General features: G+C 46.5%; 1 protein-coding gene across 2 annotated transcripts in view; it reads right to left on the reverse strand.

Annotated features, from left to right (window-relative positions):
* OIT3 (oncoprotein induced transcript 3) overlaps positions 1–16,554 on the reverse strand; it is a 198,614-nt gene extending 182,060 nt beyond the window's left edge. Inside the window, exons 1-2 of one of the 2 annotated variants that reach the window (XM_068125476.2) lie at positions 16,425–16,554; positions 1,524–1,916 (exon numbers count right to left, since the gene is read on the reverse strand). In XM_068125476.2, coding sequence (XP_067981577.2) covers positions 1,524–1,916; positions 16,425–16,500 — 469 coding nt within the window. In that variant the 5' untranslated portion in view covers positions 16,501–16,554. The remainder of the gene's footprint in view (positions 1–1,523; positions 1,917–16,424) is intronic. The other variant, XM_068125477.2, reaches the window with a different exon arrangement.
* Between the last annotated feature and the right edge of the window lie 834 nt (positions 16,555–17,388).

The following is a 17,388-nucleotide window of genomic DNA, read 5'->3' on the forward strand; positions in this document are numbered from 1 at the left end:
ACATTTCAAATGACAACATGAAATTTTGTTCCCAAGGGAATGGGGAAAAATTTGAAATTTATTTTTTGTGAAATTTGAAATGAAAATGAAATTTTGAATGGATTTACATATACATGCAATTGGCATAGAGGTTCGCTTACGAAGCTCTCTACTAGTACCCGACTGCAAAGTCGCAATGAGTCGGCGAAGCCAAAGCCTCTTGCTACTATTTTACCCATCACTATGGCATCAGTAGGTTAGGTAGTTGGTAGTAGGTAGGTGTAGTAGGTACCGTACCTGGTAAGACTTGGTAAAAGAGAAGAGCAGACAGTCCTCCCCAATACCTGCATACAATAAATGCCACAGGAAGCTTAAGGAAGTAACTATACGATGTGCTAGCTTAAGGCCTATTTTAAGAAATTTTAACTGGGCTTAACATACGTTTTCACAGTATGTGTGTAGTCTTCTAACTTCAGTCGCTGTCAGGACTGGTTCTCTCCGGGCACTGCGGCTTCCTCCACCAGGAGTTAGCTTGCAGTGATCAATTCGGTGAAATCCGTCTCAACTTCGGATATTTCCGGCCGTGAAAAACTATCCGTATTTCTAAACTAAATATGTAAACCGCTTATACCGTATTTCTGGCCGTGAAAAACTATCCCGGACGGCCACGAGATTTCTAAAAAATAATTCTTCGACAATTTTAGAATATTTGACGCCGTTTTCACCCTCCGAAACGCGTAATAAGCTTTAAAAAAAAAAAATTTCAAATGCTCGAATCTCATTGGTTCTGGTGTTTGGTGACGATTTTCATTGACGATAACGAGGTTGGTCTTAACGTATTTTAATTACAAATTAGAAGTGCATTAGATTGTGAATCAAAGAACGACGGGTGAAACAAACTCCTATTGAACTTTTTCGCAATTGTTTTATGCAAACTTCCGCATCCGGTCGATGGCGGCCTCCATTGCGTGATTTGGTTTTAGAAATATTTTTTCAAATGCTCGACTCTCATTGGGTCCGGTGTTTGGTGACGCTTTTCGTTGAAGATAACCAGGCCCGTGCGGGCCGAGGTTGGTCTTAAAGTATTTTAATAATAAATTGGATGTGCATAAGAATGTGAATCAAACAATGACGGGTGAAAGAAACTCCTATTGAACGTTTTCAATTTGTTATGCATACTTCCGCATCCGCAAGATGGCGGCCTCCATTGCGCTTCGGAATTCTTGAGCCAAGGCATAATCAGGTTTTCGACATAATACGTACGCGTTTATTGACAACACCGGCTTCGCCGGCTATTAATACAATGAAAATATATCGCACAAAAGTGCGAGCTCTGTCTACTGTAACGCCATGGCTTGCAAACGCAGCCTGAATAAAAAAAAGGGAGCTCTGTCTACTGTAACGCCATGGCTTGCAACTCTCACATTACAAAAATGTCCAATGATAGAAATCTATTCAGATGTCATCCTATCGGAAGATAAATATTTGCTATAAATCCATGAAAGCAGTTCAGCCTCACCATTGATACATTGACATTGACTTACGGCCACAGTAGGTCTGAAAGCACACGGACGGACGTGGAAGGCGGTAAACGTAGAAGGCTCCGGGACACATCTTCACGGCAACACGAGCCTCCCACATGCAGCAGTTCTCTCGGAAGGCCGCACATGCGGGCACTTCGACCACCCCGTCGGAAAGTCCAGGGTGGCTGCCGTTGAGCCAGATCGGTGCGTGGGTGCCGCAGTGGGTCGGTTCGACGCAGAACGTGGGCATCACGTCGCCCGCGAGACCCACGAAGCGGTACCATTCACCACCCATGTCGCGGTCACACGCCGGGGTTCCGTAGCTGCTGTTGATGACGAACTCCGTGTTGCGCCATTCCTCGTTCAGGCTGATGTACGATGAACATGGGTCGAGCTCATCCAGCATGTCACCATCTGTGATGAAAAGATACAGGATGACATTTCCACAACACAACAAAAGGGTGTTCTGGTCATTTTTGGGAAAAATATTGGATCGGGAATGTTAGTGTTGAGAAAGCAATAAATCTTCCTCTTTGTTGCAGCTGCAGAATCATGGAGCATATGTTGTATTTTATTCAAGACTGGCAGAGTACCCACCCTATGGGTAGGTAGGGTTTGCACATCACTTGTTGAAAAAAGTAGTCTGTTTTGCTAGAAGACTATAGATGTTTGTGTGTTGTGCATCTAAAAGGTTATAAATGGTCTAAACTCTAAAGGTGCTAATGGTCTACTCTAAACTCTAAATTGTACATTTCAATCGTAGTTATTGTCAAAGTAATCGAGAGGATCTAAAGGGTCTTATCTCTAAATGATGTAAATGTCTAAGGGTTCTAATGGGATCTAAAGTGTCTAAAAAGATCTAAGTGTTTCAAAGGGTCTAAAGCTCTAAATGGTCAAGGGTCCAGGCAGTTTAAACTTGTCTAACATGTGTAAGGGTGAAGGGGTCTAAACGGTGTTGCGGACTGAAGGGAGTCAAGGGACTTAAAGAGTGTAAAGGTTTAAATTATCTGTGGGGTCTAAAGGGTCTAAAAAGGAAGGGATGTACAGGATATAAAACGTCTAAAGTGTGAAGGGGACTAAAGTGTCAAAAGGGTCTCAAAGGTAAAAGGGGTCTTAAGGCTATTTGGGTTCTAAATGGTCGAACGGTGTCTAAAGGTAAAGGATCTAATGAGGCCTGTGGGGATCTTAGGGTCTTAAGGGTCTTAAGAATCGAATGTGGTCTGTCGGAGTCGACAGGGTCTGAGGGGTCTTGACGGTCCGATGGAGTCTATAGGATTTGAGAGGTCTTCCAGTTCTAAATGGTCCCTTTAAGACCCAAAAAGACACCTAAGACTCTAAACACCCCTAACATCCCCAGAACACTGCTTTGTGATACAAAGTTTCAGTTCAACAGGTTAAAGCATGAGGGGGAAAAGTATGGAAAACTGACCCATGTATAATATGTGATATTTTCTCAGTCAAAAAAGGACATAACTTTGAAAAATTGGTAAAACTGCCCAAAACTCACACTTGCTATCTAACTTATAATAAAGCCTTGTACCAAGTTTCAGTTGAAAATGCTAAAGGGTAATGGGGGAAAGTGCAGAAAACCACAGGTGGGATGGATGGAAGGACGGACAGACACACGGAAAGCAAACCTACAAGCCCCTTCAGGTGTGGGACAAATAAAAACACAAAATATTGGAAAACGGTCTCCGCATGGAAATTCAGTGTCTGTGCAGACACAATTCTGAGCAGACGGAATGCGTACTGGGAAAAAAAATAGCCTGCACCTCCTCTTATGAAGAAAAAGATTGGCTCACACAGAGACAGGAATCTGCATGGAGTCGAAAGACTGATGAGGTGCGACCTATTTTTGTCAAAAAACATCAAGCTCCAAAGAAGAAATATAAAGAAGGAAAATTGTAGCAAAGAGGAGAAACATCATCCTTCAATGTTGGGTGTATTCAACCCTTGAGCTTCTCGGGATGAACGGCAGGGGGAACGATTCATGGTACAGCTAGGCCAACAAAACTGGTGACTCGAGATGGTCCTGTTGTTTCAATTTACCAGGGTTGCATCGACAGCATATACAGTAGGTCACTAGATAGACAATTATAACAAAAGAGATTCCAGACAAAGCCAGAGAACAAGCGGCAGAAGATTTGAGAAGAACAGAGGTCGAGGAGTTGTCGGGAGGTGGACAAAGGGAGAGTGAGGAAGTGACTGTGGGGGCACGAGGAAAGGCAAGGTGGCAAAACCGGGGCTTGGCACATCGGAGACCCAGTGGTGGGGACGACAAGTGATGCAGGGCACACAGAGGGGCATTGGAGACCCAGTGGTGGGGACGACAAGTGATGTAGGGCACACAGAGTGGCATCGGAGGCCCAGTGGTGGGGACGACAGGTGATGCAGGGCACACAGAGTGGCATCGGAGACCCATTGGTGGGGACGACAGGTGATGCAGGGCACACTGAGTGGCATCGGAGGCCCAGTGGTGGGGACGACAGGTGATGTAGGGCACACAGTGGCATCGGAGACCCAGTGGTGGGGACGACAGGTGATGCAGGGCACACATAGTGGCATCGGAGACCCAGTGGTGGGGACGACAGGTGATGCAGGGCACACATAGTGGCATCGGAGACCCAGTGGTGGGGACGACAGGTGATGCAGGGCACACAGTGGCATCGGAGGCCCAGTGATGCGGACGACAAGTGATGCAGGGAGGGGATATGGAATCACTGCTTGGTAGAGGAACGGACCCCGACGATTTGACGTGAACCGACTGGGAGGAACTTGCACGAGCTGAGGGGGATAAGGACAGGAGGGGTGGATAGTGATGGGCACAAAGAGGATGGTGAATGACAGAACGAGGGAGAGGAAGATGAAGTGCAGGAAACACCTTTCAAGGCCATTTTCCCCACAGAGCAGGGGTTGTTGCCTTTTTCGGGCATCGTGGTCCCTTTTTGAAGCAATGTTTATGGCCGGATGCTCTTCCTGCCACCAACCTTGTTAGATGCCTCTTGCGACACACAGGGAATTACCAGTGAACTGGTACTTGATTTGCCCAGTGAGCTGGTACTCGATTTTCCGACTTCAGAAGGATGACAGGCTCAGTTAACCCCCCTGGCGTTAATTCAGTGATCGACTGGGATTCGAACCCAGGATCCTAGGATCCCAAGCCGGCACCCTAACCGCGAAGCCAACAAACCCAGGATCCTAGGATCCCAAGCCGACACCCTAACCGCTAAGCCAACAAACCCAGGATCCTAGGATCCCAAGCCGACACCCTAACCGCTGAGCCAACGCACCCAGGATCCTAGGATCCCAAGCCGGCACCCTAACCGCTAAGCCAACAAACCCAGGATCCTAGGATCCCAAGCCGACACCCTAACCGCTAAGCCAACAAACCCAGGATCCTAGGATCCCATTCCGGCACCATAACTGCTAAGCCAAAAAACCCAGGATCCTAGGATCCCAAACCGGCACCCTAACCGCTAAACCAACACCAGGCTGCAGGTGCAGAGATGGGCAGATAATGATGGGCAGGAAGAGGAGGGAGAATGACAGAATGAGGGAAAGAAAGAAGACAAGGAAGATGAAATGCAGCATGAACTGGAGGAAGAGCTGGCCAACAAAATAGAGGAGCTGAGATTGATACCACTAAACAAATCAGAGAAAGACCACAACTCTACAAAATAAAAAAAATGACAAAAAGCCAAAAATACTGCTGAGGATAACCAGGATAGAACTCAGAAAACCCATACCATGGTGAGCCGGATTAAAGGGAATAACCACTGGGAGCTCTGCAGCAACATCAACCCATTCAAGAAAAAGTGACACGCAAACATTGCCGCAAGAAAAATAAGCAGGCTTTGCTTATAAATTCCAAGCACCACCATGGAAATGGAGATGAACGAAACAGATAGAACAACTGAGAAAGGAAACAGGATGAATACAGCGGTTCATACGAGGAAACAGAAGCCCAAAGCTATTAAAGAGATTCCAAAAAATTAAAATATTTATAAATATAAAACCGAAGACAAAGACCCCGAGGTAATGGTTGTTGAAAACAAACTGAAAACAGCAATGATAGCAGGGAAAATAAGGAAACTCCCCCTGCCCCCTGCCCGGCCTAGCTCCCCCAGCTCTGTCTGTGCTCCGTCCCCCAAATATTCCGACAGGTCGCACAAGATCTGCCTGCAACCCTCTTCTGGTGAAACTGCCAAAATCAAGACTCTCTGCTCACCTTCACTCTTTCATTCCCCTTTTTATTGCCTCTGGAACAAACTCCCTCACCTTTTTCAATCCCACTCCACCCTCCCGGTCTTCAAAACAGCTGTTCACCACCATCTCTTATCTTCCCCCATCCAAAACCTTGATATTGTTATGAATTTGGTAGAGCAACATCTAGAGCTAGGTAGATCTGAATAGGTAGGTATTCGACTGTCGTGACAGGGACTCCACATGTAATAAGTTCTTGATGTTGAGGCGTTTGTCGGAGTAAGATGTATGATTGTGGATCTACCTGGAGATTCGAGTGTTAAATAGTGAGGGATTAAAGGTAACGCCCCTGTGAGTTTCACCTAGTAGTCAAACCTTTGTCCATTATGGCACTCCAAACCACATAAACATTAGTTAGGTCTTTAGCGCAACATTAAATAATTCCTTTCCCTGACAATGACTTCGGAACAAACGGACAGGAAACCAGGCTAGGACACCGCCGATGATGGCCGCAGCCAGCTACACCTCCGCTGGGCCTCGAGTGCCACGCGCTATCACAACACTACAGGCCTGTGATTCGGTGGAGGGCACTGATTGGGTGGCGCACCAAGGAACGTGACGTGACCAGCGAGGTTATTTAAGGGAGCGCCGAACGCTCTCTTGGTTCTTGTTCTCTTGCCTCTCTGGCGTCTGGCAGTGCAGCTTTTGGTCTCTTGTGGTTCATGCTTTGAGTTGCGCAGCAGTTGAGAAGAGTTCTGCAGAAGAGTTGGCTGACAGCACTCCCGCAGAGAGTTCACTTCAGTTGAGCCGGAGGAGTTGAGTTGAGACCAGTCCCGGAGCGAGTTGGAGGGACGAGACGTGCAGTCAAACCTGCATTCTCCCCGTTCCTGTCTTTTCGTGCTTCGTGTGGGGATCGATCTTGGGTGAAGCCGCTGGCCTGCGTGGGGTGCCTTGGAGATTGGTGCACCGACCTCGTGGGCGGCGAGAGGATCGGAGCTTGGAGAAGGCCTGGTGGCGGCTGAGCGCGGCCGTGTCACAAGAAGACGACAGAGACGGATAAGCCCGGGCTCCGCGTACACTGTACACGACGTGACGTGTTTCTTTTGTAATTCATAATCTCCCTCGTATCGTGTTTGATATCTGTTGTGTGTGGGATCCCAATTTAGGCTTCTGATTAGAGTTATTACCGGCGCGGGCTTTTTCACTGTCTTTACTTTTCATTAATAAATCCTTATATTATTTTCTATATATCTGAACGCAGTTTCCTGGGTGTTTCATTTTAATAGATAAGGCTGCGGAGCTGGCTGTGTCCGCCATTCCGCGCGTTTAACTTTGTGTTGAGTTGGAATCCGCCATTGAGTTTTCGCCTCGGGAGTGTAAAGCCTAGCAATCGGCCATCCGTAACTGTGGTGTTAATCGCGGTTGCGTAACAATATTTTCTACCCCCGCTAATTCACCCCAGATCCACTTCTTTAATCCCCAATTTCTTTCCTGAAATTCCTAGTGGTGTTCATTTGTTTTATACCGTGTACCCCCGCCTCCGCCCCCCAACCCTCTCCCTTCCACAGATCTACCGACGTCCCTGTTCTCCACTGTTGTTGTGCTTCTATGCTTCCCTCTCTCTCCCCCTCTTAGGCTATGAGCCAGACCCCCCAAATTGACCGGTCGGTACCATACAGATGGAGTAAGGCTCATTGTGATTTTTAGCAAGATATATGTCCCTAGATATGAAAAAAAAGGTGATAGCAGTGTATAACTCTCGGCCATCTCTGTGTTATCACCCGAAATATTATTATACGCCCGCTTCGCTTCGCCAAAAAATGTGATATTTGCTAAAATTGGAATAAATATGTTTTTAAGGACCACAGAGTGCCGAGATCGAGATCGAGATCGTATTTGTTCGAGAGATCATGATAAACCTAGAGTGTGGAGCAAGTTTGCATGCATTGTGAAATATAATGTAGCTGATGTTACAAACCTACTTTAGGATACTAGCTAATACCAAAAATTACACTGAGATACCAAAAGTAGGAGACGAATAAACCTAAAATGTTCAAAAGCTATGTTTCGTTCCACAATATCAAAATTAGGGGGTATGGTTGAACATATTTTGAACTTTGCCAAAATATGTGCCGCAAATAACCACCATATTACAAAGTAATGATATATTCCAATGCAGTGGTTCCTTGCGAGGATTTTCAGGGGTCAAATGTTACTCTGGGAGTTTTCATTTTTGAAATATTGACAAAAATGTACAATGTGAATTCTGAACTCGAAGCGATTTCGACCACTTTTTCACTAAATTTAACATATTTTTTGTCATTATATCAATATTTTGATAAATAACCCCCACAAATGTTCTATTTTCTATTACTATATTAGTTGGCATCCAGTATGCAAATTATTGGCACTCTGTGGTCCTTAAAAACATATTTATTCCAATTTTATCAAATTTCACATTTTTTGGCGAAGCGAAGCGGGCGTATAATAATATTTCGGGTGATAACACAGAGATGGCCGAGAGTTATACACTGCTATCACTTTTTTTTCATATCTAGGGACATATATCTTGCTAAAAATCACAATGAGCCTTACTCCATCTGTATGGTACCGACCAACCCCCTTGGCTCATAGCCTATCTTGTCTCAAAGGCAAACAGTTCGCAAACGGAAGGCAAACAGTTCGATTTTGGTTCCATCAGACCACAGAATCTTGTTTCTCGCAGTCTGAGATTCCTTTAGATGCTTTTTTGCAAACTCCAAGCGGCTTCCATGTGTCTTTCACTGAGGAGAGGCTTCCGTCTGGCCACTCTGCCATAAAGCCCAGATCGGGGGAGTGTTCCATTGATGGTTGTCCTTCTGGAAGTTTCTCCCATCTCCACACAGGATCTCTGGAGCTCATCCAGAGTGACCCTCGGGTTCTTGGTCACCTCTCTTACCAAGGCCCTTCTCCCCCGATTGCTCAGTTTTGCCGGGTGGCCAGCTCTAGGAAGAGTCCTGGTTGTTCCAAACTTCTTCCATTTAAGAATTATGGAGGCCACTGTGCTCTTGGGAACCTTCAATGCAGCAGAGATATCTTTGTAGGTTTCCCCAGATCTGTGCCTCGACACAATCCTGTCTCTGAGCTCTGCAGGCAGTTCCTTCGACCTCATGGTTTGGTTTTTGCTCTGATATGCATTGTCAGCTGTGAGACCTTATATAGACAGGTGTGTGCCTTTCCAAATCATGTCCAATCAATTGAATTTACCACAGGTGGACTCCAATCAAGGTGTAGAAACCTCTCAAAGATGATCAAGAGAAATGGGAGGCACCTGAGCTAAATTTCAAGTGTCATAGCAAAGAGTCTGTATACTATGTAAATGTGAAATTTCAGTTTTTTCTTTTCAATAAATTTGCAAAACTTTCTAAAATCCTGTTTTATCTTTGTCATTATCGGGTATTGAGTGTAGATTGATGAGGGAAAAAATAAATTTAGACGATTTCAGCAAAAGGCTGCAACATAACAAAATGTGAAAAAAGTGAAGGGGTCTGAATACTTTCTGAATGCACTGTAAGTCTGGTAAGATCTTCCTCTACTTGTACATTTTTCCACTAGCCACTGCAATGACGTTGCAACGCTTGAGAGAGCAACCTGCTACAAAATTGTAACTCACTATAATAACTATATCGGGCGGCCACAGCCTCGAAATGGAGTTTTGCTGCTCGGGGTCATTGACGGGGTGAATGGCGGACGCCGGTAGGGGAGGATGAACGTCTGCAGTCTCCCAGCCACCCTCATTAGTAAACATGAGATGCAGTCTTTGCTGTCAAAGAGAACCCCAATAAATGATAAACTCGCAACAACAGGAAGACATTGTTGCAGCAAACAGGGAATCCATATTGAAGGAATGCCAAAACAATCTAGCGGGAGATTGTCTAAAATAAATAAATAAACAAAATGTCAGGCGCACAGAAAGTATAGAAAATGAGATTGTCACCGGTGTCTCTAAAAATTATGTGAGACACGAATGGAGGATTGAAAATTCATTGGTTACAGATAAAGAGCCTTGGCCTGGTCCTCGGCTTGCCTGGCAGCTTGACAGGCCGACGGAACATATTCAGTCCATCCAATCCGAGTCTGTTTTAACTTCTGTCACAAAGTGCATCCCCTCACACTGTCATCCCATTGGTGTGATTCAACTACAAGATATATACCTATAGAGTGCGGAATGATATTTAAAATCGTTAAAAATTATATTTACATTTAAATACTTTCAAACTGACAAACTGAAAGTTTCTGTCGAAGCTACATCAGAATCACCAGTTGTTGTATTGAATTCCTGTCTGGTCCATTTTCACAAGAGTAAATCATAAATTGTTCATCTATTATCTTCTGCCACGATTATATATTATTACTGCTGCTATACTACAAAAAATACCAATTAATCCCACCGACTTGTGGGATCAGCCTCGGGGTAGGTTTTGACCCAAGTCTTTCACGAACTGGCTGGCCAGGCTTGACGTTCGACTGGAAATGGTTTGAACAGGAATTTGGAATTTCTCCAAGGTGTTGGTGATAATTCTCCATTACTCGACATTTTTTTTTTTTTTTTTTTCGTTGTATACAAGATCGAGGCTCGTGAAAGAGCTAACATTAATCACACAAAAAGTCAAACCGACACACAAAACACAAAATAAGGGGAGCGGTAGACAAGATGGGGAGAGAAGGGGAAGCACGCAAAAACAACATTTGAGAGCAGGGACATCGGAAGATCTGTGGGAGGGAGAGGGCTTGGGGGGAGGAGGAGTGGGAAGGGGGGGGGGGCTGGAACGAGTATAAAACACAAGGACACTGCAAGGACTTCCAGGAAAGAAGTTGGTATTTTAAAAAAGTGGATTTGGGGTGAAATTAGCGGAGGTAGAAAAGATCAAGGTTTTGGATAGGGGAAGAAAAGAGATGGTGGTGAACAGCTGTTTTAAAGACCTGGAGGAAGGAGTGGGATTGAAGAGAGTGAGGGAGTTTGTTCCAGACCCCAGAGGCGGGAGAAAAGAGGATGAAGGAGTGAAAGTGAGCAGAGAGTCTTGATTTTGGCAGTTTAACCATAAGAGGGTTGCAGGCAGATCTTGTGCGAACTGTGGGAATATTTGGGGGACAGAGCCCAGAGAGCTGGGGGAGCAAGGCCGGAGAGGAGTCGGTAGAAGACGGAAAGACCACCAACCTGAATGCGGTGAGTAAGTGAAAGGCCCTCGGAGTTAGCTTCATCGCGGGAGATTCCAATGAATCTTTGAATCCTCGGAGTTATCTCAAATGAATTAAGTAATCTGATGAACCGATAAAATAAGATGTCCAGGTTCATGCTTGTAAACTTACTAGCAGAGGTTTGCCGCGTTTCCCGGTGCTCGTCTAATCCCCAGTAGAGGTGTGCCGCATTGCCCGGTGCTGGACTAATCCCTAGTAGAGGTGTGCCACGTTGTCCGGTGCTGGAATAATCCCTAGTAGAGGTGTGCCGCGTTGCCCGGTGCTGGTCTAATCCCTAGCAGAGGTGTGCCGTGTTGCCCGGTGCTGGTCTAATCCCTAGTAGAGGTGTGCCGTGTTGCCCGGTGCTGGTCTAATCCCTCGTAGAGGTGTGCCGCGTTGCCCGGTGCTCATCTAATCCCTAGTAGAGGTGTGCCGCGTTGCCCGGTGCTGGACTAATCCCTAGTAGAGGTGTGCCGCGTTGCCCGGTGCTTGTCTAATCCCTAGCAGAGGTGTGCCGCGTTGCCCGGTGCTGGTCTAATCCCTTGCAGAGGTGTGCCGCGTTGCCCGGTGCTTGTCTAATCCCTAGCAGAGGTGTGCCGTGTTGCCCTGTGCTGGTCTAATCCCTAGCAGAGGTGTGCCGTGTTGCCCGGTGCTGGTCTACTCCCTAGTAGAGGTGTGCCGCATTGCCCAGTGCTGGTCTAATCCCTAGCAGAGGTGTGCCGTTTTGCCCGGTGCTGGTCTAATCCCGAGCAGAGGTGTGCCGTGTTGCCCGGCGCTGGTCTAATCCTGAGCAGAGGTGTGCCGCATTGCCCGGTGCTGGTCTAATCCCTGGCAGAGTGTGTGCCGTGTTGCCCGGTGCTGGTCTAGTCCCTAGTAGATGTGTGCCGTGTTGCCCGGTGCTGGTCTAATCCCTCGTAGAGGTGTGCCGCGTTGCCCGGTGCTTGTCTAATCCCTAGTAGGGGTGTGCCGCATTGCCCGGTGCTGGACTAATCCCTAGTAGAGGTGTGCCGCGTTGGACGGTGCTGGACTAATCCCTAGTAGAGGTGTGCCACGTTGCCCGGTGCTGGTCTAATCCCTAGCAGAGGTGTGCCGCGTTGCCCGGTGCTGGTCTAATCCCTAGCACAGTTGTGCCACGTTGCCCGGTGCTGGTCTAATCCCTAGCAGAGGTGTGCCGTGTTGCCCTGTGCTGGTCTAATCCCAAGCAGAGGTGTGCCGTGTTGCCCGGTGCTAGTCTAATCCCTAGCAGAGGTGTGCCGCGTTACCTGGTGCTGGTCTAATCCCTAGCAGAGGTGTGCCACGTTGCCCTGTGCTGGTCTAATCCCTAGCAGAGGTGTGCCGCGTTGCCCGGTGCTGGTCTAATCCCTATCAGAGGTGTGCCGTGTTGCCCGGTGCTGGTCTAATCCCTAGCAGAGGTGTACTGTGTTGCCCGGTGCTGGTCTAATCCCAAGCAGAGGTGTGCCGTGTTGCCCGGTGCTGGTCTAATCCCTAGTAGAGGTGTGCCGTGTTGCCCGGTGCTGGTCTAATCCCGAGTGGAGGTGTGCCGCATTGCCCGGTGCTGGTCTAATCCCTAGTAGAGGTGTGCCACGTTGCCCGGTGCTGTACTAATCCCTAGCAGAGCTGTGCCGCGTTGCCCGGTGCTCGTCTAATCCCTAGTGGAGGTGTGCCGCGTTGCCCGGTGCTGGTCTAATCCCTAGTGGAGGTGTGCCGTGTTGCTCGGTGCTCGTCTAATCCCTAGTAGAGGTGTGCCGTGTTGCCCGGTGCTGGTCTAATCCCTAGTAGAGGTGTGCCGTGTTGCCCGGTGCTGGTCTAATCCCTAGCAGAGGTGTGTCGTGTTGTCCGGTGCTGGTCTAATCCCTAGTAGAGGTGTGCCGCGTTGCCCGATGCTGGACTAATCCCTAGCAGAGGTGTGCCGCGTTGTCCGGTGCTCGTCTAATCCCTAGTAGAGGTGTGCCATGTTGCCCGGTGCTGGTCTAATCCCTAGTAGAGGTGTGCCGCGTTGCCCGATGCTGGACTAATCCCTAGCAGAGGTGTGCCGCGTTGTCCGGTGCTCGTCTAATCCCTAGTAGAGGTGTGCCGCGTTGGCCAGTGCTGGTCTAATGCCTAGCAGAGTGTGCCGCGTTGCCCGGTGCTGGTCTAATCCTGTTGGCATTTTGAGGAAATCAGAAAATTGGGGTTTCTTTTCTAAAAAAAAATTGTAAGGGCATAAAACACTTCCCTGCACCCACTAAAGAATGGGGTTGGGGATCATTTAATATTACCTTTCACATAGATACAAAGGATTTGGCACTATAGAGTGGTTTAAAAAGAAAATTATTGTCTTAAATAAAAAACTAAAATTAAAATAAAATTTGGTTTAAAATTTAAATTTAAAATTATTAAAATATTTTAATTAATTTAATTAAAATATTAAAATTAAAAATATTAAAATAAAATTAAAATTAATTTAAAATTAAAAGTTTAAAATTAAAATGCAACTTTTTGTCAAAGTTTTCAAAAACAAATTATTGCCAAAAATACTCCCCGACACTCACTGATGAACCTCTGAAAGTTCGACGAATATCAGTCTGGCCATCTCTGAGAAAATGGCGACACACAGACAGACAGGCATCTCTCTTATGGTATAGATTTCGGAATACCACAAGAGGATATGTCAATGATTATTTATTTTATGGCCACATCCAAACCGAGTACAAATGAGAAATATCATGGCGACACCACTATGGGGCCTCCAAACTCATAAATACCAGTGGTGGTTGAGTAGGTACATTCTTGTTTTATTTCCTTACCGGTGAGCGTTCTACTCTCATGGATACTCTGCGGTAACTTGTGTATCTTGCGGTGAGTAGCAATAAGGGTCCAGGATTAATTCTGGCATAAAAAACATTCATGACCTGCGATGAGGGTCCTGCACTAGGTCAATAGTACCAGCGTCAATACCACCACTGACCCCTTAATAGTTTTGTTATGCAAAATCGAGGCTCATGGAAGATCAGGGACAGAGGGTAGAGGGTAACGCACCAACAGTGGGACAATTGGACGCGCCAACAGGATGAATGAAGAGGATGAGGTTAACAAAGTGGGGGATTGTGATGGGTATATACCAAGGTTAACAAAGTGGGGGATTGGGAGGGGTATATACCGAGGTTAACAAAGTGGAGGATTGGGAGGGGTATATACCAAGGTTAACAAAGTGGGGGATTGGGAGGGGTATATACCGAGGTTAACAAAGTGGGGGATTGGGAGGGGTATATACCGAGGTTAACAAAGTGGGGGATTGGGAGGGGTATATACCGAGGTTAACAAAGTGGGGGATTGGGAGGGGTATATACCATGGTTAACAAAGTGGGGGATTGGGAGGGGTATATACCGAGGTTAACAAAGTGGGGGATTGGGATGGGTATATACCAAGGTTAACAAAGTGGGGGATTGGGAGGGGTATATACCGAGGTTAACAAAGTGGGGGATTGTGAGGGGTATATACCAAGGTTAACAAAGTGGGGGATTGGGATGGGTATATACCGAGGTTAACAAAGTGGAGGATTGGGAGGGGTATATACCAAGGTTAACAAAGTGGGGGATTGGGAGGGGTATATACCGAGGTTAACAAAGTGGGGGATTGGGAGGGGTATATACCGAGGTTAACAAAGTGGGGTATTGAGAGGGGTATATACCGAGGTTAACAAAGTGGGGGATTGGGAGGGGTATATACCGAGGTTAACAAAGTGGGGGATTGTGAGGGGTATATACCGAGGTTAACAAAGTGGGGGATTGGGAGGGGTATATACCGAGGTTAACAAAGTGGGGGATTGTGAGGGGTATATACCGAGGTTAACAAAGTGGGGGATTGAGAGGGGTATATACCGAGGTTAACAAAGTGGGGGATTGGGAGGGGTATATACCAAGGTTAACATAGTGGGGGATTGGGAGGGGTATATACCGAGGTTAACAAAGTGGGGGATTGGGAGGGGTATATACCGAGGTTAACAAAGTGGGGGATTGCGAGGGGTATATACCGAGGTTAACAAAGTGGGGGATTGGGAGGGGTATATACTGAGGTTAACATAGTGGGGGATTGAGAGGGGTATATACCGAGGTTAACAAAGTGGGGGTATATACCAAGGTTAACATAGCGGGGGGTTGGGAGGGGTATATACCGAGGTTAACATAGTGGGGGATTGGGAGGGGTATATACCGAGGTTAACATAGTGGGGGATTGGGAGGGGTATATACCGAGGTTAACATAGTGGGGGATTGGAAGGGGTATATACCGAGGTTAACAAAGTGGGGGAATGAGAGGGGTATATACCGAGGTTAACAAAGTGGGAGATTGGGAGGGGTATATACTGAGGTTAACAAAGTGGGGGATTGAGAGGGGTATATACCGAGGTTAACATAGTGGCGGGTTGGGAGGAGTATATACCGAGGTTAACAAAGTGGGGGATTGGGAGGGGTATATACCAAGGTTAACATAGTGGGGGATTGGGAGGGATATATACCGAGGTTAACAAAGTGGGGGATTGGGAGGGGTATATACCGAGGTTAACAAAGTGGGGGAATGAGAGGGGTATATACCGAGGTTAACAAAATGGGAGATTGGGAGGGGTATATACTGAGGTTAACAAAGTGTGGGATTGGGAGGGGTATATACCAAGGTTAACAAAGTGGGGGATTGGGAGGGGTATATACCAAGGTTAACAAAGTGGGGGATTGGGAGGGGTATATACCGAGGTTAACAAAGTGGGAGATTGGGAGGGATATATACCGAGGTTAACAAAGTGGGAGATTGGGAGGGGTATATACCGAGGTTAACAAAGTGGGGGAATGAGAGGGGTATATTCCAAGGTTAACAAAGTGGAGATGGGGAGGGGTATATACCGAGGTTAACAAAGTGGGGGAATGAGAGGGGTATATACCAAGGTTAACAAAGTGGGAGTTGGGGAGGGGTATATACCGAGGTTAACAAAGTGGGGGATTGAGAGGTGTATATACCGAGGTTAACAAAGTGGGGGTATATACCGAGGTTAACATAGTGGCGGATTGGGAGGAGTATATACCGAGGTTAACAAAGTGGGGGATTGGGAGGGGTATATACCGAGGTTAACATAGTGGGGGATTGGGAGGGGTATATACTGAGGTTAACATAGTGGGGGATTGGGAGGGGTATATACCGCATGGCCTAGTCCCTCCACCACCAAAAGCATTATCCCCAGGATTTCACAAATGTTTGTCCTTATGAACATAATCCCAAGAAACCTGTTTTGGGGCCTTTTTGTTGCAACAACAGCAAACCAATTTTAGCATAAACACAGTACTTCCTGTAATGCAATCAATGTAAGCCCAGTGTAAAATGACTTAACATTAGCCTTATTGCCTTATTCATTCATTCATAATCTCTATAAAAACTACAGGGCAACAACATCAATCGGGAAAACAAGTATCATATTAAACCGATACAGTTCGGTGTGAAAGGATGCGTGTGATGCAGGTGGGTGGTGGGCTCACCTTGCACGTGGTTACCGGTGGGCCATGCCACTCCGCCAACAACGAACCAGGCAAACACCGGTACAAGCATTCCCATGGCTTCAGCACAGACGATGCGACCTCATCACTCGCCTAATATCAGTGGGAGTATGTGTGGCGACAGGCTTTTGTAAGGTAGCCATTATCAGGCATTCGTGGACGATGGATGGGTATTTTTTCCACCAAGTCGGTGGAAGGGATGTACGAAGCGGCTGAGGATGCATGAGAATGTGAGCGTCATGGTGGATGTTGCTTCCTCCATAGATAGCCTAATCTGCTCTACCCTCTTCCTTTAGGCCCAGAATAGGCATTAGTGACGCAGACTGTGCTCCTCACATCGTCCGCTTCATTCATCTACAACTTCACAATTTCAAAGCTTTTGTCAAGTTTTGATAAATAGGATTTGGATTGAAAAGGAAGGAAGGATGAAAGGCTGGGGATATTTGTATTTTGCATGGTTTGGGAGATGTGGGGAGTGTTGGGAGGGGGGGGGGCAGTGGGCAAACAGTACAAATTCTCCCATCCCCAAACCCCAACTTTACCCTTCCCTCAGTCCAAAATTTAAATCAAGGAGTGAATTTGCAACCTTCATAATTGAGCAAATTTGGTCACTGTAGGTCACTGTATTGAATGTCACATTTAATTTGGAAATTGGAGGTCAATTAGGTACTTTAATAACATACGGGTATATACAGCATATAATATAAGAAAAAAGTTTGTTTGTTTGTTTGTGTTTGTTCATTTATGCATTCAGACCATGCAGGAACCAGTGCAAACAAACTTTGCATGGCCTCATCTATCATCCACAGGCAGGCCGAGGGCTGTGTTTGGGTAAAAAAATATTAAAAAATAATTCAGATAATTGGTCTTCAGGCCTCGATCTGGTCTGATTCTGAAGTCTGAAGATTATGATCTGGTCTGTTTTGTTGAGGTTGTTTATAACGTG

This window comes from Myxine glutinosa, chromosome 8 (genome assembly GCF_964187855.1).
Source record: "Myxine glutinosa chromosome 8, kmMyxGlut1.1, whole genome shotgun sequence".
Classification (NCBI taxonomy): domain Eukaryota; kingdom Metazoa; phylum Chordata; class Myxini; order Myxiniformes; family Myxinidae; genus Myxine; species Myxine glutinosa.